The sequence below is a fragment of the Hoplias malabaricus genome, chromosome 3 (assembly GCF_029633855.1).
Source record: "Hoplias malabaricus isolate fHopMal1 chromosome 3, fHopMal1.hap1, whole genome shotgun sequence".
Taxonomy (NCBI): Eukaryota; Metazoa; Chordata; class Actinopteri; order Characiformes; family Erythrinidae; genus Hoplias; species Hoplias malabaricus.
In genome coordinates this window covers 3,024,821-3,052,362 of record NC_089802.1, presented here as the reverse complement: position 1 = coordinate 3,052,362, position 27,542 = coordinate 3,024,821, and the positions used below count along the sequence as shown (strand labels likewise).

General features: G+C 53.1%; 1 protein-coding gene across 1 annotated transcript in view; it reads right to left on the bottom strand.

Moving 5' to 3' along the window:
- Positions 1–18,842, bottom strand: part of LOC136692611 (pre-mRNA splicing regulator USH1G-like) — a 33,856-nt gene extending 15,014 nt beyond the window's left edge. Inside the window, exon 1 of the mRNA XM_066666162.1 lies at positions 18,603–18,842. Within this exon, the coding sequence (XP_066522259.1) occupies positions 18,603–18,766 (164 nt within the window). The 5' untranslated portion in view covers positions 18,767–18,842. The remainder of the gene's footprint in view (positions 1–18,602) is intronic.
- Between the last annotated feature and the right edge of the window lie 8,700 nt (positions 18,843–27,542).

The following is a 27,542-nucleotide window of genomic DNA, read 5'->3' as shown; positions in this document are numbered from 1 at the left end:
AGTCACCCGGAGGAAACCCACGCAGACACAGAGAGAACACACCAACTCCTCACAGACAGTCACCCAGAGGAAACCCACTCAGACACAGAGAGAACACACCACACTCCTCACGGACAGTCACCCGGAGGAAACCCACGCAGACACAGAGAGAACACACCAACTCCTCACGGACAGTCACCCGGAGGAAACCCACGCAGACACAGAGAGAACACACCACACTCCTCACGGACAGTCACCCGGAGGAAACCCACGCAGACACAGAGAGAACACACCACACTCCTCACGAACAGTCACCCGGAGGAACCCCACGCAGACACAGAGATAACACACCAACTCCTCACGGACAGTCACCCGGAGGAAACCCACGCAGACACAGGGACAACACACCACACTACTCACAGACAGTCACCCGGAGGAAACCCACGCAGACACAGGGAGAACACACCACACTCCTCACAGACAGTCACCCGAAGGAAACCCACGCAGACACAGGGAGAACACACCACACTCCTCACAGACAGTCACCCAGAGGAAACCCACACAGACACAGGGAGAACACACCACACTCCTCACAGACAGTCACCCGGATGAAACCCACGCGGACACAGGGAGAACACACCACACTCCTCACAGACAGTCACCCGAAGGAAACCCACGCAGACACAGGGAGAACACACCACACTCCTCACAGACACTCACCCAGAGGAAACCCACGCAGACACAGAGAGATCACACCACACTCCTCACGGACAGTCACCCAGAGGAAACCCACGCAGACACAGGGAGAACACACCACACTCCTCACGGACAGTCACCCGGAGGAAACCCACGCAGACACAGAGAGAACACACCACACTCCTCACGGACAGTCACCCGGAGGAAACCCACGCAGACACAGAGAGAACACACCACACTCCTCACGAACAGTCACCCGGAGGAAACCCACGCAGACACAGAGATAACACACCAACTCCTCACGGACAGTCACCCGGAGGAAACCCACGCAGACACAGGGAGAATACAACACACTCCTCACAGACAGTCACTTGGAGGAAACCCACGCAGACACAGAGAGAACACACCACACTCCTCACGGACAGTCACCCGGAGGAAACCCACACAGACACAGAGAGACCTCACCAACTCCTCACAGACAGTCACCCGGAGGAAACCCATGCAGACACAGAGAGAACACACCACACTCCTCACAGACAGTCACCCGGAGGAAACCCACGCGGACACAGGGAGAACACACCACACTCCTCACAGACAGTCACCCGGAGGAAACCCACGCGGACACAGAGAGAACACACCAACTCCTCACGGACAGTCACCCGGAGGAAACCCACGCAGACACAGAGAGAACACACCACACTCCTCACAGACAGTCACCCGGAGGAAACCCACGCGGACACAGAGAGAACACACCAACTCCTCACGGACAGTCACCCGGAGGAAACCCACGCAGACACAGAGAGAACACACCACACTCCTCACAGACAGTCACCAGAAGGAAACCAACGCAGACACAGGGAGAACAAACCACACTCCTCACAGACACTCACCCAGAGGAAACCCACGCAGACACAGAGAGATCACACCACACTCCTCACGGAGAGTCACCCAGAGGAAACCCACGCAGACACAGGGAGAACACACCACACTCCTCACAGACAGTCACTTGGAGGAAACCCACGCAGACACAGAGAGAACACACCACACTCCTCACGGACAGTCACCCGGAGGAAACCCACGCAGACACAGAGAGAACACACCAACTCCTCACGGACAGTCACCCGGAGGAAACCCACGCAGACACAGAGAGAACACACCAACTCCTCACGGACAGTCACCCGGAGGAAACCCACGCAGACACAGAGAGAACACACCAACTCCTCACAGACAGTCACCCAGAGGAAACCCACGCAGACACAGAGAGAACACACCACACTCCTCACGGACAGTCACCCGGAGGAAACCCACGCAGACACAGAGATAACACACCAACTCCTCACGGACAGTCACCCGGAGGAAACCCACGCAGACACAGAGAGAACACACCACACTCCTCACGGACAGTCACCCGGAGGAAACCCACGCAGACACAGAGAGAACACACCACACTCCTCACGAACAGTCACCCGGAGGAAACCCACGCAGACACAGAGATAACACACCAACTCCTCACGGACAGTCACCCGGAGGAAACCCACGCAGACACAGGGACAACACACCACACTACTCACAGACAGTCACCCGGAGGAAACCCACGCAGACACAGGGAGAACACACCACACTCCTCACAGACAGTCACCCGAAGGAAACCCATGCAGACACAGGGAGAACACACCACACTCCTCACAGACAGTCACCCAGAGGAAACCCACACAGACACAGGGAGAACACACCACACTCCTCACAGACAGTCACCCGGAGGAAACCCACGCGGACACAGGAAGAACACACCACACTCCTCACAGACAGTCACCCGAAGGAAACCCACGCAGACACAGGGAGAACACACCACACTCCTCACAGACACTCACCCAGAGGAAACCCACGCAGACACAGAGAGATCACACCACACTCCTCACGGACAGTCACCCAGAGGAAACCCACGCAGACACAGGGAGAACACACCACACTCCTCACAGACACTCACCCAGAGGAAACCCACGCAGACACAGAGAGAACACACCAACTCCTCACGGACAGTCACCCGGAGGAAACCCACGCAGACACAGAGAGAACACACCAACTCCTCACGGACAGTCACCCGGAGGAAACCCACGCAGACACAGGGACAACACACCACACTACTCACAGACAGTCACCCGGAGGAAACCCACGCAGACACAGGGAGAACACACCACACTCCTCACAGACAGTCACCCGAAGGAAACCCACGCAGACACAGGGAGAACACACCACACTCCTCACAGACAGTCACCCAGAGGAAACCCACACAGACACAGGGAGAACACACCACACTCCTCACAGACAGTCACCCGAAGGAAACCCACGCAGACACAGGGAGAACACACCACACTCCTCACAGACACTCACCCAGAGGAAACCCACGCAGACACAGAGAGATCACACCACACTCCTCACGGACAGTCACCCAGAGGAAACCCACGCAGACACAGGGAGAACACACCACACTCCTCACAGACACTCACCCAGAGGAAACCCACGCAGACACAGAGAGATCACACCACACTCCTCACGGACAGTCACCCAGAGGAAACCCACGCAGACACAGGGAGAACACACCACACTCCTCACAGACAGTCACCCGGAGGAAACCCACGCAGACACAGAGAGAACACACCAACTCCTCACGGACAGTCACCCGGAGGAAACCCACGCAGACACAGAGAGAACACACCAACTCCTCACAGACAGTCACCCGGAGGAAACCCACACAGACACAGAGAGAACACACCACACTCCTCACAGACAGTCACCCGGAGGAAACCCACGCAGACACAGGGAGAACACACCACACTCCTCACAGACAGTCACCCGGAGGAAACCCACGCAGACACAGGGAGAACACACCAACTCCTCACGGACAGTCACCCGGAGGAAACCCACGCAGACACAGAGAGAACACACCAACTCCTCACAGACAGTCACCCAGAGGAAACCCACTCAGACACAGAGAGAACACACCACACTCCTCACGGACAGTCACCCGGAGGAAACCCACGCAGACACAGAGAGAACACACCAACTCCTCACGGACAGTCACCCGGAGGAAACCCACGCAGACACAGAGAGAACACACCACACTCCTCACGGACAGTCACCCGGAGGAAACCCACGCAGACACAGAGAGAACACACCACACTCCTCACGAACAGTCACCCGGAGGAACCCCAGGCAGACACAGAGATAACACACCAACTCCTCACGGACAGTCACCCGGAGGAAACCCACGCAGACACAGGGACAACACACCACACTACTCACAGACAGTCACCCGGAGGAAACCCACGCAGACACAGGGAGAACACACCACACTCCTCACAGACAGTCACCCGAAGGAAACCCACGCAGACACAGGGAGAACACACCACACTCCTCACAGACAGTCACCCAGAGGAAACCCACACAGACACAGGGAGAACACACCACACTCCTCACAGACAGTCACCCGGATGAAACCCACGCGGACACAGGGAGAACACACCACACTCCTCACAGACAGTCACCCGAAGGAAACCCACGCAGACACAGGGAGAACACACCACACTCCTCACAGACACTCACCCAGAGGAAACCCACGCAGACACAGAGAGATCACACCACACTCCTCACGGACAGTCACCCAGAGGAAACCCACGCAGACACAGGGAGAACACACCACACTCCTCACGGACAGTCACCCGGAGGAAACCCACGCAGACACAGAGAGAACACACCACACTCCTCACGGACAGTCACCCGGAGGAAACCCACGCAGACACAGAGAGAACACACCACACTCCTCACGAACAGTCACCCGGAGGAAACCCACGCAGACACAGAGATAACACACCAACTCCTCACGGACAGTCACCCGGAGGAAACCCACGCAGACACAGGGAGAATACAACACACTCCTCACAGACAGTCACTTGGAGGAAACCCACGCAGACACAGAGAGAACACACCACACTCCTCACGGACAGTCACCCGGAGGAAACCCACACAGACACAGAGAGACCTCACCAACTCCTCACAGACAGTCACCCGGAGGAAACCCATGCAGACACAGAGAGAACACACCACACTCCTCACAGACAGTCACCCGGAGGAAACCCACGCGGACACAGGGAGAACACACCACACTCCTCACAGACAGTCACCCGGAGGAAACCCACGCGGACACAGAGAGAACACACCAACTCCTCACGGACAGTCACCCGGAGGAAACCCACGCAGACACAGAGAGAACACACCACACTCCTCACAGACAGTCACCCGGAGGAAACCCACGCGGACACAGAGAGAACACACCAACTCCTCACGGACAGTCACCCGGAGGAAACCCACGCAGACACAGAGAGAACACACCACACTCCTCACAGACAGTCACCAGAAGGAAACCAACGCAGACACAGGGAGAACAAACCACACTCCTCACAGACACTCACCCAGAGGAAACCCACGCAGACACAGAGAGATCACACCACACTCCTCACGGAGAGTCACCCAGAGGAAACCCACGCAGACACAGGGAGAACACACCACACTCCTCACAGACAGTCACTTGGAGGAAACCCACGCAGACACAGAGAGAACACACCACACTCCTCACGGACAGTCACCCGGAGGAAACCCACGCAGACACAGAGAGAACACACCAACTCCTCACGGACAGTCACCCGGAGGAAACCCACGCAGACACAGAGAGAACACACCAACTCCTCACGGACAGTCACCCGGAGGAAACCCACGCAGACACAGAGAGAACACACCAACTCCTCACAGACAGTCACCCAGAGGAAACCCACGCAGACACAGAGAGAACACACCACACTCCTCACGGACAGTCACCCGGAGGAAACCCACGCAGACACAGAGATAACACACCAACTCCTCACGGACAGTCACCCGGAGGAAACCCACGCAGACACAGAGAGAACACACCACACTCCTCACGGACAGTCACCCGGAGGAAACCCACGCAGACACAGAGAGAACACACCACACTCCTCACGAACAGTCACCCGGAGGAAACCCACGCAGACACAGAGATAACACACCAACTCCTCACGGACAGTCACCCGGAGGAAACCCACGCAGACACAGGGACAACACACCACACTACTCACAGACAGTCACCCGGAGGAAACCCACGCAGACACAGGGAGAACACACCACACTCCTCACAGACAGTCACCCGAAGGAAACCCATGCAGACACAGGGAGAACACACCACACTCCTCACAGACAGTCACCCAGAGGAAACCCACACAGACACAGGGAGAACACACCACACTCCTCACAGACAGTCACCCGGAGGAAACCCACGCGGACACAGGAAGAACACACCACACTCCTCACAGACAGTCACCCGAAGGAAACCCACGCAGACACAGGGAGAACACACCACACTCCTCACAGACACTCACCCAGAGGAAACCCACGCAGACACAGAGAGATCACACCACACTCCTCACGGACAGTCACCCAGAGGAAACCCACGCAGACACAGGGAGAACACACCACACTCCTCACAGACACTCACCCAGAGGAAACCCACGCAGACACAGAGAGAACACACCAACTCCTCACGGACAGTCACCCGGAGGAAACCCACGCAGACACAGAGAGAACACACCAACTCCTCACGGACAGTCACCCGGAGGAAACCCACGCAGACACAGGGACAACACACCACACTACTCACAGACAGTCACCCGGAGGAAACCCACGCAGACACAGGGAGAACACACCACACTCCTCACAGACAGTCACCCGAAGGAAACCCACGCAGACACAGGGAGAACACACCACACTCCTCACAGACAGTCACCCAGAGGAAACCCACACAGACACAGGGAGAACACACCACACTCCTCACAGACAGTCACCCGAAGGAAACCCACGCAGACACAGGGAGAACACACCACACTCCTCACAGACACTCACCCAGAGGAAACCCACGCAGACACAGAGAGATCACACCACACTCCTCACGGACAGTCACCCAGAGGAAACCCACGCAGACACAGGGAGAACACACCACACTCCTCACAGACACTCACCCAGAGGAAACCCACGCAGACACAGAGAGATCACACCACACTCCTCACGGACAGTCACCCAGAGGAAACCCACGCAGACACAGGGAGAACACACCACACTCCTCACAGACAGTCACCCGGAGGAAACCCACGCAGACACAGAGAGAACACACCAACTCCTCACGGACAGTCACCCGGAGGAAACCCACGCAGACACAGAGAGAACACACCAACTCCTCACAGACAGTCACCCGGAGGAAACCCACACAGACACAGAGAGAACACACCACACTCCTCACAGACAGTCACCCGGAGGAAACCCACGCAGACACAGGGAGAACACACCACACTCCTCACAGACAGTCACCCGGAGGAAACCCACGCAGACACAGGGAGAACACACCAACTCCTCACGGACAGTCACCCGGAGGAAACCCACGCAGACACAGAGAGAACACACCAACTCCTCACAGACAGTCACCCAGAGGAAACCCACTCAGACACAGAGAGAACACACCACACTCCTCACGGACAGTCACCCGGAGGAAACCCACGCAGACACAGAGAGAACACACCAACTCCTCACGGACAGTCACCCGGAGGAAACCCACGCAGACACAGAGAGAACACACCACACTCCTCACGGACAGTCACCCGGAGGAAACCCACGCAGACACAGAGAGAACACACCACACTCCTCACGAACAGTCACCCGGAGGAACCCCACGCAGACACAGAGATAACACACCAACTCCTCACGGACAGTCACCCGGAGGAAACCCACGCAGACACAGGGACAACACACCACACTACTCACAGACAGTCACCCGGAGGAAACCCACGCAGACACAGGGAGAACACACCACACTCCTCACAGACAGTCACCCGAAGGAAACCCACGCAGACACAGGGAGAACACACCACACTCCTCACAGACAGTCACCCAGAGGAAACCCACACAGACACAGGGAGAACACACCACACTCCTCACAGACAGTCACCCGGATGAAACCCACGCGGACACAGGGAGAACACACCACACTCCTCACAGACAGTCACCCGAAGGAAACCCACGCAGACACAGGGAGAACACACCACACTCCTCACAGACACTCACCCAGAGGAAACCCACGCAGACACAGAGAGATCACACCACACTCCTCACGGACAGTCACCCAGAGGAAACCCACGCAGACACAGGGAGAACACACCACACTCCTCACAGACACTCACCCAGAGGAAACCCACGCAGACACAGAGAGATCACACCACACTCCTCACGGACAGTCACCCAGAGGAAACCCACGCAGACACAGGGAGAACACACCACACTCCTCACAGACAGTCACCCGGAGGAAACCCACGCAGACACAGAGAGAACACACCAACTCCTCACGGACAGTCACCCGGAGGAAACCCACGCAGACACAGAGAGAACACACCAACTCCTCACGGACAGTCACCCGGAGGAAACCCACGCAGACACAGAGAGAACACACCAACTCCTCGCGGACAGTCACCCGGAGGAAACCCACGCAGACACAGAGAGAACACACCAACTCCTCACAGACAGTCACCCAGAGGAAACCCACACAGACACAGAGAGAACACACCAACTCCTCACAGACAGTCACCCGGAGGAAACCCACGCAGACACAGAGAGAACACACCAACTCCTCACAGACAGTCACCCGGAGGAAACCAACGCAGACACAGAGAGAACACACCAACTCCTCACGGACAGTCACCCGGAGGAAACCCACGCAGACACAGAGAGAACACACCAACTCCTCACGGACAGTCACCCGGAGGAAACCCACGCAGACACAGAGAGAACACGCCAACTCCTCACAGACAGTCACCCGGAGGAAACCCACGCAGACACAGACAGAACACACCACACTCCTCACAGACAGTCACCCTGAGGAAACCCACGCAGACACAGAGAGAACACACCACACTCCTCACGGACAGTCACCCGGAGGAAACCCACACAGACACAGAGAGAACACACCACACTCCTCACGGACAGTCACCCGGAGGAAACCCACGCAGACACAGAGAGAACACACCAACTCCTCACGGACAGTCACCCGGAGGAAACCCACGCAGACACAGAGAGAACACACCACACTCCTCACGAACAGTCACCCGGAGGTAACCCACGCAGACACAGAGATAACACACCAACTCCTCACAGACAGTCACCCAGAGGAAACCCACACAGACACAGAGAGAACACACCAACTCCTCACGGACAGTCACCCGGAGGAAACCCACGTAGACACAGGGAGAACACACCACACTCCTCACAGACAGTCACCCGGAGGAAACCCACGCGGACACAGGGAGAACACACCACACTCCTCACAGACAGTCACCCGAAGGAAACCCACGCAGACACAGGGAGAACAAACCACACTCCTCACAGACACTCACCCAGAGGAAACCCACGCAGACACAGAGAGATCACACCACACTCCTCACGGACAGTCACCCAGAGGAAACCCACGCAGACACAGGGAGAACACACCACACTCCTCACAGACAGTCACCCGGAGGAAACCCACGCAGACACAGAGAGAACACACCAACTCCTCACGGACAGTCACCCGGAGGAAACCCACGCAGACACAGGGACAACACACCACACTACTCACAGACAGTCACCCGGAGGAAACCCACGCAGACACAGGGAGAACACACCACACTCCTCACAGACAGTCACCCGAAGGAAACCCACGCAGACACAGGGAGAACACACCACACTCCTCACAGACAGTCACCCAGAGGAAACCCACACAGACACAGGGAGAACACACCACACTTCTCACAGACAGTCACCCGAAGGAAACCCACGCAGACACAGGGAGAACACACCACACTCCTCACAGACACTCACCCAGAGGAAACCCACGCAGACACAGAGAGATCACACCACACTCCTCACGGACAGTCACCCAGAGGAAACCCACGCAGACACAGGGAGAACACACCACACTCCTCACAGACACTCACCCAGAGGAAACCCACGCAGACACAGAGAGATCACACCACACTCCTCACGGACAGTCACCCAGAGGAAACCCACGCAGACACAGGGAGAACACACCACACTCCTCACAGACAGTCACCCGGAGGAAACCCACGCAGACACAGAGAGAACACACCAACTCCTCACAGACAGTCACCCAGAGGAAACCCACGCAGACACAGAGAGAACACACCACACTCCTCACGGACAGTCACCCGGAGGAAACCCACGCAGACACAGAGATAACACACCAACTCCTCACGGACAGTCACCCGGAGGAAACCCACGCAGACACAGAGAGAACACACCACACTCCTCACGGACAGTCACCCGGAGGAAACCCACGCAGACACAGAGAGAACACACCACACTCCTCACGAACAGTCACCCGGAGGAAACCCACGCAGACACAGAGATAACACACCAACTCCTCACGGACAGTCACCCGGAGGAAACCCACGCAGACACAGGGACAACACACCACACTACTCACAGACAGTCACCCGGAGGAAACCCACGCAGACACAGGGAGAACACACCACACTCCTCACAGACAGTCACCCGAAGGAAACCCATGCAGACACAGGGAGAACACACCACACTCCTCACAGACAGTCACCCAGAGGAAACCCACACAGACACAGGGAGAACACACCACACTCCTCACAGACAGTCACCCGGAGGAAACCCACGCGGACACAGGAAGAACACACCACACTCCTCACAGACAGTCACCCGAAGGAAACCCACGCAGACACAGGGAGAACACACCACACTCCTCACAGACACTCACCCAGAGGAAACCCACGCAGACACAGAGAGATCACACCACACTCCTCACGGACAGTCACCCAGAGGAAACCCACGCAGACACAGGGAGAACACACCACACTCCTCACAGACACTCACCCAGAGGAAACCCACGCAGACACAGAGAGAACACACCAACTCCTCACGGACAGTCACCCGGAGGAAACCCACGCAGACACAGAGAGAACACACCAACTCCTCACGGACAGTCACCCGGAGGAAACCCACGCAGACACAGGGACAACACACCACACTACTCACAGACAGTCACCCGGAGGAAACCCACGCAGACACAGGGAGAACACACCACACTCCTCACAGACAGTCACCCGAAGGAAACCCACGCAGACACAGGGAGAACACACCACACTCCTCACAGACAGTCACCCAGAGGAAACCCACACAGACACAGGGAGAACACACCACACTCCTCACAGACAGTCACCCGAAGGAAACCCACGCAGACACAGGGAGAACACACCACACTCCTCACAGACACTCACCCAGAGGAAACCCACGCAGACACAGAGAGATCACACCACACTCCTCACGGACAGTCACCCAGAGGAAACCCACGCAGACACAGGGAGAACACACCACACTCCTCACAGACACTCACCCAGAGGAAACCCACGCAGACACAGAGAGATCACACCACACTCCTCACGGACAGTCACCCAGAGGAAACCCACGCAGACACAGGGAGAACACACCACACTCCTCACAGACAGTCACCCGGAGGAAACCCACGCAGACACAGAGAGAACACACCAACTCCTCACGGACAGTCACCCGGAGGAAACCCACGCAGACACAGAGAGAACACACCAACTCCTCACAGACAGTCACCCGGAGGAAACCCACACAGACACAGAGAGAACACACCACACTCCTCACAGACAGTCACCCGGAGGAAACCCACGCAGACACAGGGAGAACACACCACACTCCTCACAGACAGTCACCCGGAGGAAACCCACGCAGACACAGGGAGAACACACCAACTCCTCACGGACAGTCACCCGGAGGAAACCCACGCAGACACAGAGAGAACACACCAACTCCTCACAGACAGTCACCCAGAGGAAACCCACTCAGACACAGAGAGAACACACCACACTCCTCACGGACAGTCACCCGGAGGAAACCCACGCAGACACAGAGAGAACACACCAACTCCTCACGGACAGTCACCCGGAGGAAACCCACGCAGACACAGAGAGAACACACCACACTCCTCACGGACAGTCACCCGGAGGAAACCCACGCAGACACAGAGAGAACACACCACACTCCTCACGAACAGTCACCCGGAGGAACCCCACGCAGACACAGAGATAACACACCAACTCCTCACGGACAGTCACCCGGAGGAAACCCACGCAGACACAGGGACAACACACCACACTACTCACAGACAGTCACCCGGAGGAAACCCACGCAGACACAGGGAGAACACACCACACTCCTCACAGACAGTCACCCGAAGGAAACCCACGCAGACACAGGGAGAACACACCACACTCCTCACAGACAGTCACCCAGAGGAAACCCACACAGACACAGGGAGAACACACCACACTCCTCACAGACAGTCACCCGGATGAAACCCACGCGGACACAGGGAGAACACACCACACTCCTCACAGACAGTCACCCGAAGGAAACCCACGCAGACACAGGGAGAACACACCACACTCCTCACAGACACTCACCCAGAGGAAACCCACGCAGACACAGAGAGATCACACCACACTCCTCACGGACAGTCACCCAGAGGAAACCCACGCAGACACAGGGAGAACACACCACACTCCTCACAGACACTCACCCAGAGGAAACCCACGCAGACACAGAGAGATCACACCACACTCCTCACGGACAGTCACCCAGAGGAAACCCACGCAGACACAGGGAGAACACACCACACTCCTCACAGACAGTCACCCGGAGGAAACCCACGCAGACACAGAGAGAACACACCAACTCCTCACGGACAGTCACCCGGAGGAAACCCACGCAGACACAGAGAGAACACACCAACTCCTCACGGACAGTCACCCGGAGGAAACCCACGCAGACACAGAGAGAACACACCAACTCCTCGCGGACAGTCACCCGGAGGAAACCCACGCAGACACAGAGAGAACACACCAACTCCTCACAGACAGTCACCCAGAGGAAACCCACACAGACACAGAGAGAACACACCAACTCCTCACAGACAGTCACCCGGAGGAAACCCACGCAGACACAGAGAGAACACACCAACTCCTCACAGACAGTCACCCGGAGGAAACCAACGCAGACACAGAGAGAACACACCAACTCCTCACGGACAGTCACCCGGAGGAAACCCACGCAGACACAGAGAGAACACACCAACTCCTCACGGACAGTCACCCGGAGGAAACCCACGCAGACACAGAGAGAACACGCCAACTCCTCACAGACAGTCACCCGGAGGAAACCCACGCAGACACAGACAGAACACACCACACTCCTCACAGACAGTCACCCTGAGGAAACCCACGCAGACACAGAGAGAACACACCACACTCCTCACGGACAGTCACCCGGAGGAAACCCACACAGACACAGAGAGAACACACCACACTCCTCACGGACAGTCACCCGGAGGAAACCCACGCAGACACAGAGAGAACACACCAACTCCTCACGGACAGTCACCCGGAGGAAACCCACGCAGACACAGAGAGAACACACCACACTCCTCACGAACAGTCACCCGGAGGTAACCCACGCAGACACAGAGATAACACACCAACTCCTCACAGACAGTCACCCAGAGGAAACCCACACAGACACAGAGAGAACACACCAACTCCTCACGGACAGTCACCCGGAGGAAACCCACGTAGACACAGGGAGAACACACCACACTCCTCACAGACAGTCACCCGGAGGAAACCCACGCGGACACAGGGAGAACACACCACACTCCTCACAGACAGTCACCCGAAGGAAACCCACGCAGACACAGGGAGAACAAACCACACTCCTCACAGACACTCACCCAGAGGAAACCCACGCAGACACAGAGAGATCACACCACACTCCTCACGGACAGTCACCCAGAGGAAACCCACGCAGACACAGGGAGAACACACCACACTCCTCACAGACAGTCACCCGGAGGAAACCCACGCAGACACAGAGAGAACACACCAACTCCTCACGGACAGTCACCCGGAGGAAACCCACGCAGACACAGGGACAACACACCACACTACTCACAGACAGTCACCCGGAGGAAACCCACGCAGACACAGGGAGAACACACCACACTCCTCACAGACAGTCACCCGAAGGAAACCCACGCAGACACAGGGAGAACACACCACACTCCTCACAGACAGTCACCCAGAGGAAACCCACACAGACACAGGGAGAACACACCACACTTCTCACAGACAGTCACCCGAAGGAAACCCACGCAGACACAGGGAGAACACACCACACTCCTCACAGACACTCACCCAGAGGAAACCCACGCAGACACAGAGAGATCACACCACACTCCTCACGGACAGTCACCCAGAGGAAACCCACGCAGACACAGGGAGAACACACCACACTCCTCACAGACACTCACCCAGAGGAAACCCACGCAGACACAGAGAGATCACACCACACTCCTCACGGACAGTCACCCAGAGGAAACCCACGCAGACACAGGGAGAACACACCACACTCCTCACAGACAGTCACCCGGAGGAAACCTACGCAGACACAGAGAGAACACACCAACTCCTCACGGACAGTCACCCGGAGGAAACCCACGCAGACACAGAGAGAACACACCAACTCCTCACAGACAGTCACCCGGAGGAAACCCACACAGACACAGAGAGAACACACCACACTCCTCACAGACAGTCACCCGGAGGAAACCCACGCAGACACAGGGAGAACACACCACACTCCTCACAGACAGTCACCCGGAGGAAACCCACGCAGACACAGGGAGAACACACCACACTCCTCACAGACAGTCACCCGGAGGAAACCCACGCAGACACAGGGAGAACACACCACACTCCTCACAGACAGTCACCCGGAGGAAACCCACACAGACACAGAGAGAACACACCAACTCCTCACAGATAGTCACCCAGAGGAAACCCACACAGACACAGAGAGAACACACCAACTCCTCACAGACAGTCACCCGGAGGAAACCCACGCAGACACAGAGAGAACACACCAACTCCTCACGGACAGTCACCCGGAGGAAACCCACGCAGACACAGAGAGAACACACCAACTCCTCACGGACAGTCACCCGGAGGAAACCCACGCAGACACAGAGAGAACACACCAACTCCTCACAGACAGTCACCCGGAGGAAACCCACACAGACACAGAGAGAACACACCAACTCCTCACGGACAGTCACCCGGAGGAAACCCACGCAGACACAGAGAGATCACACCACACTCCTCACGGACAGTCACCCGGAGGAAACCCACGCAGACACAGGGAGAACACACCAACTCCTCACGGACAGTCACCCGGAGGAAACCCACGCAGACACAGAGAGAACACACCAACTCCTCACAGACAGTCACCCAGAGGAAACCCACTCAGACACAGAGAGAACACACCACACTCCTCACGGACAGTCACCCGGAGGAAACCCACGCAGACACAGAGAGAACACACCAACTCCTCACGGACAGTCACCCGGAGGAAACCCACGCAGACACAGAGAGAACACACCACACTCCTCACGGACAGTCACCCGGAGGAAACCCACGCAGACACAGAGAGAACACACCAACTCCTCACAGACAGTCACCCAGAGGAAACCCACTCAGACACAGAGAGAACACACCACACTCCTCACGGACAGTCACCCGGAGGAAACCCACGCAGACACAGAGAGAACACACCAACTCCTCACGGACAGTCACCCGGAGGAAACCCACGCAGACACAGAGAGAACACACCACACTCCTCACGGACAGTCACCCGGAGGAAACCCACGCAGACACAGAGAGAACACACCACACTCCTCACGAACAGTCACCCGGAGGAACCCCACGCAGACACAGAGATAACACACCAACTCCTCACGGACAGTCACCCGGAGGAAACCCACGCAGACACAGGGACAACACACCACACTACTCACAGACAGTCACCCGGAGGAAACCCACGCAGACACAGGGAGAACACACCACACTCCTCACAGACAGTCACCCGAAGGAAACCCACGCAGACACAGGGAGAACACACCACACTCCTCACAGACAGTCACCCAGAGGAAACCCACACAGACACAGGGAGAACACACCACACTCCTCACAGACAGTCACCCGGAAGAAACCCACGCGGACACAGGGAGAACACACCACACTCCTCACAGACAGTCACCCGAAGGAAACCCACGCAGACACAGGGAGAACACACCACACTCCTCACAGACACTCACCCAGAGGAAACCCACGCAGACACAGAGAGATCACACCACACTCCTCACGGACAGTCACCCAGAGGAAACCCACGCAGACACAGGGAGAACACACCACACTCCTCACAGACACTCACCCAGAGGAAACCCACGCAGACACAGAGAGATCACACCACACTCCTCACGGACAGTCACCCAGAGGAAACCCACGCAGACACAGGGAGAACACACCACACTCCTCACAGACAGTCACCCGGAGGAAACCCACGCAGACACAGAGAGAACACACCAACTCCTCACGGACAGTCACCCGGAGGAAACCCACGCAGACACAGAGAGAACACACCAACTCCTCACGGACAGTCACCCGGAGGAAACCCACGCAGACACAGAGAGAACACACCAACTCCTCACGGACAGTCACCCGGAGGAAACCCACGCAGACACAGAGAGAACACACCAACTCCTCACAGACAGTCACCCAGAGGAAACCCACACAGACACAGAGAGAACACACCAACTCCTCACAGACAGTCACCCGGAGGAAACCCACGCAGACACAGAGAGAACACACCAACTCCTCACAGACAGTCACCCGGAGGAAACCAACGCAGACACAGAGAGAACACACCAACTCCTCACGGACAGTCACCCGGAGGAAACCCACGCAGACACAGAGAGAACACACCAACTCCTCACGGACAGTCACCCGGAGGAAACCCACGCAGACACAGAGAGAACACACCAACTCCTCACAGACAGTCACCCGGAGGAAACCCACGCAGACACAGACAGAACACACCAACTCCTCACAGACAGTCACCCTGAGGAAACCCACGCAGACACAGAGAGAACACACCACACTCCTCACGGACAGTCACCCGGAGGAAACCCACACAGACACAGAGAGAACACACCACACTCCTCACGGACAGTCACCCGGAGGAAACCCACGCAGACACAGAGAGAACACACCAACTCCTCACGGACAGTCACCCGGAGGAAACCCACGCAGACACAGAGAGAACACACCACACTCCTCACGAACAGTCACCCGGAGGTAACCCACGCAGACACAGAGATAACACACCAACTCCTCACAGACAGTCACCCAGAGGAAACCCACACAGACACAGAGAGAACACACCAACTCCTCACGGACAGTCACCCGGAGGAAACCCACGTAGACACAGGGAGAACACACCACACTCCTCACAGACAGTCACCCGGAGGAAACCCACGCGGACACAGGGAGAACACACCACACTCCTCACAGACAGTCACCCGAAGGAAACCCACGCAGACACAGGGAGAACAAACCACACTCCTCACAGACACTCACCCAGAGGAAACCCACGCAGACACAGAGAGATCACACCACACTCCTCACGGACAGTCACCCAGAGGAAACCCACGCAGACACAGGGAGAACACACCACACTCCTCACAGACAGTCACCCGGAGGAAACCCACGCAGACACAGAGAGAACACACCACACTCCTCACGGACAGTCACCCGGAGGAAACCCACGCAGACACAGAGAGAACACACCAACTCCTCACGGACAGTCACCCGGAGGAAACCCACGCAGACACAGAGAGAACACACCAACTCCTCACGGACAGTCACCCGGAGGGAAACCCACGCAGACACAGAGAGAACACACCAACTCCTCACAGATAGTCACCCGGAGCAGGATTCGAACCCACAGCCTCCAGGCCCCTGGAGCTGTGTGACTGCGACACCTACCTGCTGCGCCTCATTACAGAGGTGTTTAAGATAAAATGTAGAAGGAGGGACACTGTATAAAAGACTGATGTTTCAGAGGTAAATCAAAACTACACTTTTGCTCTGCACAGTCAAAGACTCCACCCTCCATTTTTATTTATGACCCACTTACATCCCAACCTCCACCCCCCCCCACCTCAGCACAGAGGCACAATTAAGGTCCCCTCTGTGACCTTTCACTTTCATTAAATCACCAGCATTCACCAGTATTCACTATCAGACACAAACATGTCCAAACGTCTTTGCAGTTGAGTTTCGTAGTAAATCTATTTGTTATGTTTTTTATACAAATTCAGACTCTTGGTAAGATATTGTTGTATATGAAATAACTCACTTACAGTTACATTTATTAGAATACAATGTTAACACTTATTTTGTTGCAATAAAATATTTTTCAGTGTTTTGTCGTATTCCCCTGAAATATTGCGATATTATTTTAGGGCCATATCGCCCGCCCCTAGTGAAGAGGAGAAGTGAAAGGTGAGCACATGGCTGCCATGGCAGAGAGAAACACTGAGCCGCAAAAAGTGAGAACCATCCCATGCCTCTACAGTCACTATCTCACTGGGGTGAGGAATGAGGTCATCATAAACACGCACAAACAAAAGGGTGAGTCAATCATTCATTCATTTCCTGTAAACACATCATCCTGAACTTGAACTGTGAGTGTTATCCATTAATAAAACAAGTGTTCAAAAGCACTGTCATGTTTCTAGACCTCCACCTTCACCTCTTTTCATATCTGCTGCTCCATATTAAAGCAATAAAACCATTGTTGTTCCCAGTCCTCACCCCCGGCTGAGCAGCAGGGAGAGCGCCTCCCTGTGTCCGAGGTGGGCGGCCCACAGCGTGGGGGTCATGCCGTCCTCATCCGCGCTGTTCAACTCCCGGCGCGTGGCTCTCTTCAGCAGGTCGAGCCGCCCGTCGCGCGCCGCTCTGTGATATTTATCATCCATTTCGACTACAGCTTTAAAACACGCTTAAACTCTCATCATCTCCACCGCGCAGCAACACGGCACACACCGCACAGGCGCCCACCTGGTCTCGAGTAAGCCCCGCCCACCAGCTCTGGGATTGGTCCGCGCTGTCCGGCCCGCCCCGCGGTGTGATTGGTTATTGGTTTATACTTTTTGGGAGCTAGGAACTTCTCTAACACCAGGAAAGGCTTTTTTTTTTTTTTAAAGAGGCTGGAACATCGCGGTGAGGAGTCGATGGCGGGTCAGGTGCTGTTGGTGAATCTCGTCTCTAAGGGGGTGACTTGAGCTCACTCCAGAGAACACAGTTCCACTGCTCCACAGCTCAGTGCTGGGGGTGTTTACACCCCTCTGGCCTAAGCTTAGCATTAGGCATGGTGACCTTAGGCTCATTTGGAGCTGCTCTAGAGCCTCCCATTCCATTAATTGCTTTGAAATAAGGAGTATAGGTTATAACTTAACAACAAACAAATACCAGCTAATGATGAAGCTAGGGTGACTGCTAAGCTGCTGTTGGAGTTCATTGATGAGCACTACAGACGGTATTAAAGGGAGTCTATACTGGGATTCTGTCTGTGAAGTCGGACCGGGACAGAAGAGCTCCTCTGCCCGATGATGGCGCTGTGCAGAGGGTGGTCAGCAGTGTCCATGATGGTCAGCAGTTTACTGAGGGCCCTTTTTTTTACTGGAGTCCCTAATATCAGTGGCAGAGGAGCTCTTTCAGCTGGAGACTGCTGTCCCAGTCCTGCTCCACGGACACGGACCTCATCTCAGAACTGCAAACAACAATCCTGTGACTCCGCTACACACCGGACATTTGAATAGACTTAATCTGCTATATATTTGCATGGTTTTGCATATTTTTGAACTAGTGACATTACAACTGCACTACTGTATTGTACTGTACTGGTTTACTCTGTTTACACTGTTCACATTGACTACTTACACTACCTCCATCACACACAGATTTTTCTATTTCTATTTTATATATTTTATACTCTATTTTATATTTATATTTCTACTTGCTATAGTTCTACACACACTTCTATATTCATTTCCATTTTGCTATTTATGTTGCCATTATCTTATTTTTACATACTGTATATTTCATTCTTATATTTTTATTTCTATTTTTTGTATATTTCTATGTTTTGTTCTCTATCTTATTTTATACCCCCCCCCCCCCCTTTATGTGGAACAGCTACTGGACGCCTCACATTTCCCACTGGGATCAATAAAGTATCTATGTGTCATCAAATTATGATGGACCTCTGGCCAGCTCCATGAGCAATCTGTAACAAATGAATGAGAGCGAGGACAGCGTGATCAGTTCAGAGAGAGAGGGGCGAGAGAGCGAGGACAGTGTGGTCAGTTCATTAGAGAGTGTACAGTCCTACAGTCCACTACTGCCCTGACCAGGATGAAGTGTTTGCAGAAGATGGATGAATGAATGAATGAAATCATTACCTGTTTTATATTAGTTTCACATTCCAGAAGAATCTGATAATGAGTTTATCCCTGTGGCGTTCTGTGGTCTAGGGAGGAGTGGGGAAGGAGTGTGTTGATACTGTCAATAAAAGAAAACAAGCAAACACACAGAAAAGCAGACGTTAAACATTTACTTTCTGATAAGACGTGGATTGCCGTGCTCCAGTGTAGTGAACAGTCCATGACAAGGTAGGAGAGAGAAAGAGAGAGAGAGAGAGAAAGAGAGAGAGAGAGAGAGAGAAGCTGGAGATTGGTGCAGACTGTAATAACAGTCCAGCCCAGAGTCACACAGTTCTCAAACAAGGACAAACACAATCAGTAAACTCTCAGACGTCAGTTTCAGTTTATATTCACTCTTCCAGACGAGCTCTGTCCCCGAGAAGCTGGTTGTGTTTCGGAACATTGTTGACCTGTGGCTGTGGTCAGGACATTCAGGAGAGTCAGGACAGTCAGGGGAGTCAGGACAGTCAGGAGAGAGAGGACAGTCAGGAGAGTCAGGGGAGTCAGGACAGTCAGGGGAAGTCAGGACAGTCAGGGGTGTCAGGACAGTCAGGACAATCAGGAGAGTCCGGGGAGTCCATAGAGTCAGGGGAGTCAGGGCAATCAGGAGAGTCTGGACAGTCAGGGGAGTCAGGACAGTCAGTGGAGTCAGGACAATCAGGAGAGTCAGCACAGTCAAGACAGGAGAGTCAGCAGAGTCAGTACAGTCAGGGCAATCAGGAGAGTCTGGACAGTCAGTAGAGTCAGGGCAGTCAGGACAGTCCGGACAATCAGGAGAGTCAGCAGAGTCAGGAGAATCAGGACAGTCAAGACAGGAGTGTCAGGACAGTCAGGGGAGTCAGGACACTCAGGGGAGTCAGGAGAGTCAGGACAATCAGGAGAGTCAGCAGAGTCAGGACAGTCAGGGGAGTCAGGACAATCAGGAGAGTCAGCAGACTCAAGACAGTCAGGAGAGTCAACAGAGTCAGGACAGTCAGGACAATAAGGAGAGTCAGCAGAGTCAGGACAGTCAGTACAATCAGGACAGTCAGGACAATAAGGAGAGTCAGGAGAGTCAGGACAATCAGGAGAGTCAGCAAAGTCAGGACAGTCAAGACAGGAGAGTCAGTAGAGTCAGGACAGTCAGGGGAGTCAGGACAATCAGGAGAGTCAGCAGAGTCAGGACAGTCAGGGGAGTCAGGACAGGACAATCAGGAGAGTCAGGACAATCAGGAGAGTCAGCAGAGTCAGGAGAGTCAGGACAGTCAGCAGAGTCAGGGGAGTCAGGAGAGTCAGCAGAGTCAGGAGAGTCAGCAGAGTCAGGAGAGTCAGCAGAGTCAGGACAGTCACAGAGTCAGGGGAGTCAGGACAGTCAGGACAATCAGGAGAGTCAGGAGAGTCAGGACAGTCAGGAGAATCAGGGGAGTCAGAAGAGTCAGGACAGTCAAAGGAGTCAGGACAGAGTGGGGAGTCAGGACAGTCAGGAGAGTCAGCAGAGTCAGGGGAGTCAGGACAGTCAGGAGAATCAGGAGAGTCAGGACAGTCAGAGGAGTCAGGACAGTTAGGGGAGTCAGCAGAGTCAGGGGAGTCAGGAGTGTCAGGGGAGTCAGGACAATCAGGAGAGTCAGCAGAGTCAGGACAGTCAGGGGAGTCAGGACAGTCAGGAGAGTCAGCAGAGTCAGGGGAGTCAGGACAGTCAGGAGAATCAGGAGAGTCAGGACAGTCAGAGGAGTCAGGACAGTTAGGGGAGTCAGCAGAGTCAGGAGAATCAGGGGAGTCAGGAGAGTCAGGAGTGTCAGGGGAGTCAGGACAATCAGGAGAGTCAGCAGAGTCAGGAGAATCAGGAGAGTCAGGACAGTCAGCAGTGTCAGGACAGTCAGGAGAGTCAGCAGAGTCAGGGGAGTCAGGACAGTCAGGACAGTCAGGAGAGTCAGGAGAATCAGGAGAGTCAGGACAGTCAGAGGAGTCAGGACAGTCAGGGGAGTCAGGACAGTCAGCAGAGTCAGGAGAATCAGGGGAGTCAGGAGAGTCAGGACAGTCAGGAGAATCAGGGGAGTCAGGAGAGTCAGGACAGTCAGAGGAGTCAGGACAGTCAGGACAGTCAGCAGAGTCAGGAGAATCAGGGGAGTCAGTAGAGTCAGGAGTGTCAGGACAGTCAGGGGAGTCAGCAGAGTCAGGAGAATCAGGGGAGTCAGGACAGTCAGAGGAGTCAGGACAGTCAGGACAATCAGGAGAGTCAGGACAGTCAGGGGAGTCAGGACAGTCAGGGGAGTCAGGACAGTCAGGAGAGTCAGGGGAGTCAGGAGAGTCAGACATTGATTGTAAATATATAAAGTCCCTGTAATTGGTCGGTTGTGGAATGTTGTTGCTTTCACAGCAGAAGTTTTACCAAGTGGCAAGCCTCAAAGTGCCCTCTTTTTATAAGACTCTCTTAAACTGGACATTTCTTCTTTTACCCAAACATGACTGCATACTGTTTAACATGTTCTTCATTTACCTCTGTCCCAACTTTCATTAGGACGTTTTGCAGGCACCATGTTCAAAAAGAACAGAAATAAACAAATACAATCACACAGGAAAAATCATGCCTTTTCTAGAATTGTTTTCATGTTGATACAGGTACAACACACTGGATAAACTCATCACTGCTTTCAGATTTCATTTGGAATATATTGCTTTTAAAAGAAAACTGCAGGAAATAACCCCCCCCCCCAAAAAAAAAAACAAACAAACAAACAAACAAACAAAAAAAAACCCAGGTGGTCTCCTACTGATACACAGCATTAAAGGACAAATGCTGAGACGAGGTTAAACCTGTGTCAGAGCTGGTGAAAGCAGTCACATAAAGCGGTGTATTGTGTGCAAGTTTGTGGAGTATTTACCTGCTGCTTTTTCAGCACGCCCAAATCCACCTTGGCACACACACACACACACACACACACACAGAGAGAGAAACGCCCTCTACGGTCACATCAGTCATTCTGTGCAACAGTGAGTCACCACACACTGACATTTACCTTCACACATGCGCACACACACACACACACACACACACACACACACACACACACACACACTCTCTCTCTCTCCACTGTACACTGACTTTTGCCTGCCCTGACTCTGCATGCCTTTCCTAATGAAAAAGGAGCAAGAAGAGAAGAAGTAGGTAGATCTCTATCTTTAGAGATAAAAGTAGGTAGCTAGGTATTCGTAAATGTACACGTTACACAGATAAACTGGTAGATAAAAAGAACGAAGGAAAAAGAGGGAAGAAACAGAAGAAGAAAGTAACAATGGAGGTTGGAAAGAGAGAAAGCAAACGACTGGAGCTGAAGGAGCTTAAGTCTAAGCTGAAAGACTTTAGGAAAAGTGAAGAGCATATGGATATTAACGATGGTGATGAAGACTGTGAGAAGGCTGGTGGTCATCTGGACGTTACGGACGGTGAAAGAGGCTCTCTGCTGCTGTGGGTTCCCAGTGGCCGGAGGCTGATCTCTGGGCTCCTGGGGCTGAATGTGGTGCTCTTGGGCGCTGCCCTGGTGGCCGGGGATGCCTTCCACCCGGCAGGGCTGAGGCACCAGGAGCCTGAGGTGTTGCTGCTGCTGCTGATGGGGCTGAGCGTGCTGTGGATGCTCTGGTACCTGCTGTGGGCTCGGAAACAACCAGGATTACCACCTCACATGGACCACCACGCTGGGGGTGTCACTGTGACCGGTAAAAATTAGCGTTAGTGATGTTTCAGTATTGTATGCCCTCTGACTTCTGCTCCCTGATTTAGGGTCTTGTGTGTGTGTGTGTGTGTGTGTGTGTGTGTGTGTGTGTGTGAGACAGTGGTATTGATGCTGTTTGCAGTCTTCAGTTTACTCCTGTGTGTGTTTTTGATGGTCCACAACATTCTGATGAAGGACTGCCGACCGTCTGCTAAAGTGATTTTACCGTTTTTCCAGACTCCCTTCCTCGCCTTACAGGTAAATAACGTTAAACATCATCTAATCACTATATAATCTCATTGTCATAATCATAATCCTACCATGGTCTAAACATATCGCCCTCTAATCACATTTCACAGTATCATCTAATCATAATCTAACCATAGTATCATATCCATTAACTGTATCCCACACACAACCAAACAATTCAATTTAATAATGATAACCTTCCTCATCTAATCATAGTATCATATGTATCAATCAATCAATCTGTAACTCTTTAGAATAACACTACACTCGTAGACTAACGGTCTACCTTGTATATTAATGGTTATTAATGGTTTTAAAGGCCTTAGAAGTAATTAATAATCATTTATAACACATAGAAAATGCCACAGTGACCTGCTGTTTGTCATAATCTCAGTCGCCAATAAACCTGTCACCTTCAGCCCATATTTGACAATAGGTTTAACCGCCAATAGAATGTCTATGATATGATATGATGATAATGTGAAATGACTATATTCACTCTCTAAAGTTTCAGCTTTTTCTTTATCTGGCACTTTCAGCATTAGACGGAAGAGGTCACTGTTTCCCCTTTTTATCTCTGGGTATATAACTACTTAGTAATCATTTTTCCCCTAATCCTATCTCATTTTTATCTAAACACAAACTATGCTACTCCCTAATCATTATCCAACAATAACATTATGTGGAAAACTCTTCTGGCCGTTTATTCTCAACACAGAAACATGAATTCAAACTCAAAACAAACAGCCTTTCAGCTCAAACAAAACAAAGCACAGTTCACACAGTCCCCATCTCAGCTCTTTGTACCTGTCAGTGCACATCTGCCGGGTGTTTCTCACTGAACTCGCACCAGTAGCTACTCACCGAGCGAAGAGAGTCATGTGCCTCCTCAGTCTTCACTCCGAGCTTCATCTCCAGGGTCAAAGTTGAGGTGAGGCACAGCCAGAGGTTAGGTTTAGTGAGTGGAATGTACACAGTAAATTCACCAGTGTTAAATCAACACTACTAGTGTTAGCTTAACACTGAGAGTGTTAAATTATTACACTAACAGTGTTAATTTAACACTAATAGTGTTGATTTAACACTGGTGAATTTACTGTGGGGCGGCACGGTGGCGCAGCAGGTAGGTGTCGCACTCATGCAGCTCCAGGGACCTAGAGGTTGTCTGTGAGGAGTTGGTGTGTTCTCCCTGTGTGTGCGTGGGTTTCCTCCGGGAGACTGTCTGTGAGGAGTGTGGTGTGTTCTCCCTGTGTCTGCGTGGGTTTCCTCCGGGTGACTGTCTGTGAGGAGTGTGGTGTGTTCTCCCTGTGTCTGCGTGGGTTTCCTCCGGGTTCTCCGGTTTCCTCCCACAGTCCAAAACCACACGTTGGTAGGTCGATTGGTGACTCAAAAGTGTCCGTAGGTGTGAGTGTGTGAGTGAATGTGTGTGTGTCGGTGTTGCCCTGTGGCGCCCCCTCCAGGGTGTATTCCCGCCTTGCGCCCAATGATTCCAGGTAGGCTCTGGACCCACCGCTACCCTGAATTGGATAAGGGGTTACAGATAATGAATGTATTAAATAAATGTACAGCTTATAAATCATTGCAATGCTCCACTGAGCTGTAATAGGGAAAGTAGAGCCCCTGTTGTTTTGCGGCTCCAGTCTCAACATTGCAGAAACTGCACTATGTTAATGTATGAGGAAGGTAGGAAATAAAACCCCAGCCTCTCCCCTCCCCCTTGATTTCTGGACAGTGCTGTAAAAGTGAATTACACTCTACAACTGTAGGGGGAGCCCAGGAGCAAAAATACCAAATCTTACCCAGTGTTCCTTTAAAGTCAAACAAAGAATCCTAAGAAACAACACAAAGTGTCAGAATGATGCTGAGCGATAAAAGAACAGAACTGAACCTCTGTACTCTCCTCTTTCTTTAGACCTATCTGCTGTGGGCTCACTCTAAAGACTGCATCCACAAACACAGGGTCCTCACCAGGTACCACTCTACTTTACGAATGTCCACTTCCAGACCTTTTCTAACCACTGGTAGAACACTCATCAGCAACTTGGTTTCAAACCTATGTGTGATTACGAAATCCTGAACTGGACGTGGAGTGGAGTCTCGTCTCCCGATGGAAACTCAATCCTCATTCCAGCAAAGGCTGAAACACTGGATTTAAAAAAAATACCTGGCCTATGGTTTGACCAACACGGAGTACATTAGGCTTAGAGCTTAGAGCCAATGACATATTGTTTATCTACGTTCTACAGTACATTGTGATATATTACCTTTTTAATCATGGCTCAGTGAATTAGAGATTTGTTGAACCAGTTAATGTATGATTATATTCTGAGTTAAATCTTAATCCTTCTTTGTGCAAGAAGGGCCAGATCCCTGACCGAGATTAAGACTAAACCCAGACCACAGAGAACGTTCAGTAACGAATCACAATTAACTCTTGGTCTAGGACTAGGCTTAATCCACCTCCAGGAAACAGTGTGTAATGAGGTATAACAGGTTTATGAAATATCACACTCCGTAAAGTTTTTGGAGCACACCGTAGAAAATACTGAATCGTGTACTAAATTGGAGTAATACATTATAATAAATTATAATTCAGTAAATATACTTAATCAACTAATAATAAGAAATTGTCAGCGTGTTTATTTCTCAAAATGAAATTCCATCTTGTGTCCCATCAGGGTCTGGTGAGTTGATGTGTGTGTCTGTGTGTGTGTGTGTTTCAGGTCTGGGTTGATGCTGATCTTGTGCACTGATATCTTGTTGTGGCTGAGTGCAGTAACGGAGGACTCTATTCATATGGAGATAGAGATGGAGAAACAGTTCAACAAAACAGTCTCCAGAGGGCAGTTAGGTACATTTCACTCTCAGTAAATCATCCAACACTTGGATTGCTTTCAGTTATTAACCCACTCTGTCATGGAGGATGTCCCTGGAGTGTCTGTGCTACAACTGACCCAGCCCCCAGACTCAGAGGGACTCTAAACCACAGAAATTAAAAGTTTGGGAGCCTCTGTTGAGGGGAAACTACATCCGAAAGGACCAGGGCGGCCTTGACTTTAAGCGAGGGGACACCTCACACTCTGCCAAACCTGAGAGATAAACCCTAACTCACCAAAGAGGAGAAACTACGCAGGTTTGCTCAACACTGAGAACCAATGCTCTATCCAAAGGGTCCCTGGGGCTGGGTCTCTCAAGCAGACCAGGGGTGCCCTCCACGACACCCTCACCAACTTTATCGGAGTCTAAGATTATAATTAGATCATTAATTAGATGATTCTTCAGACCAGGACGGTGACTATGCCACAGAGTGCCACTGTGGCCGGCAGCCAACG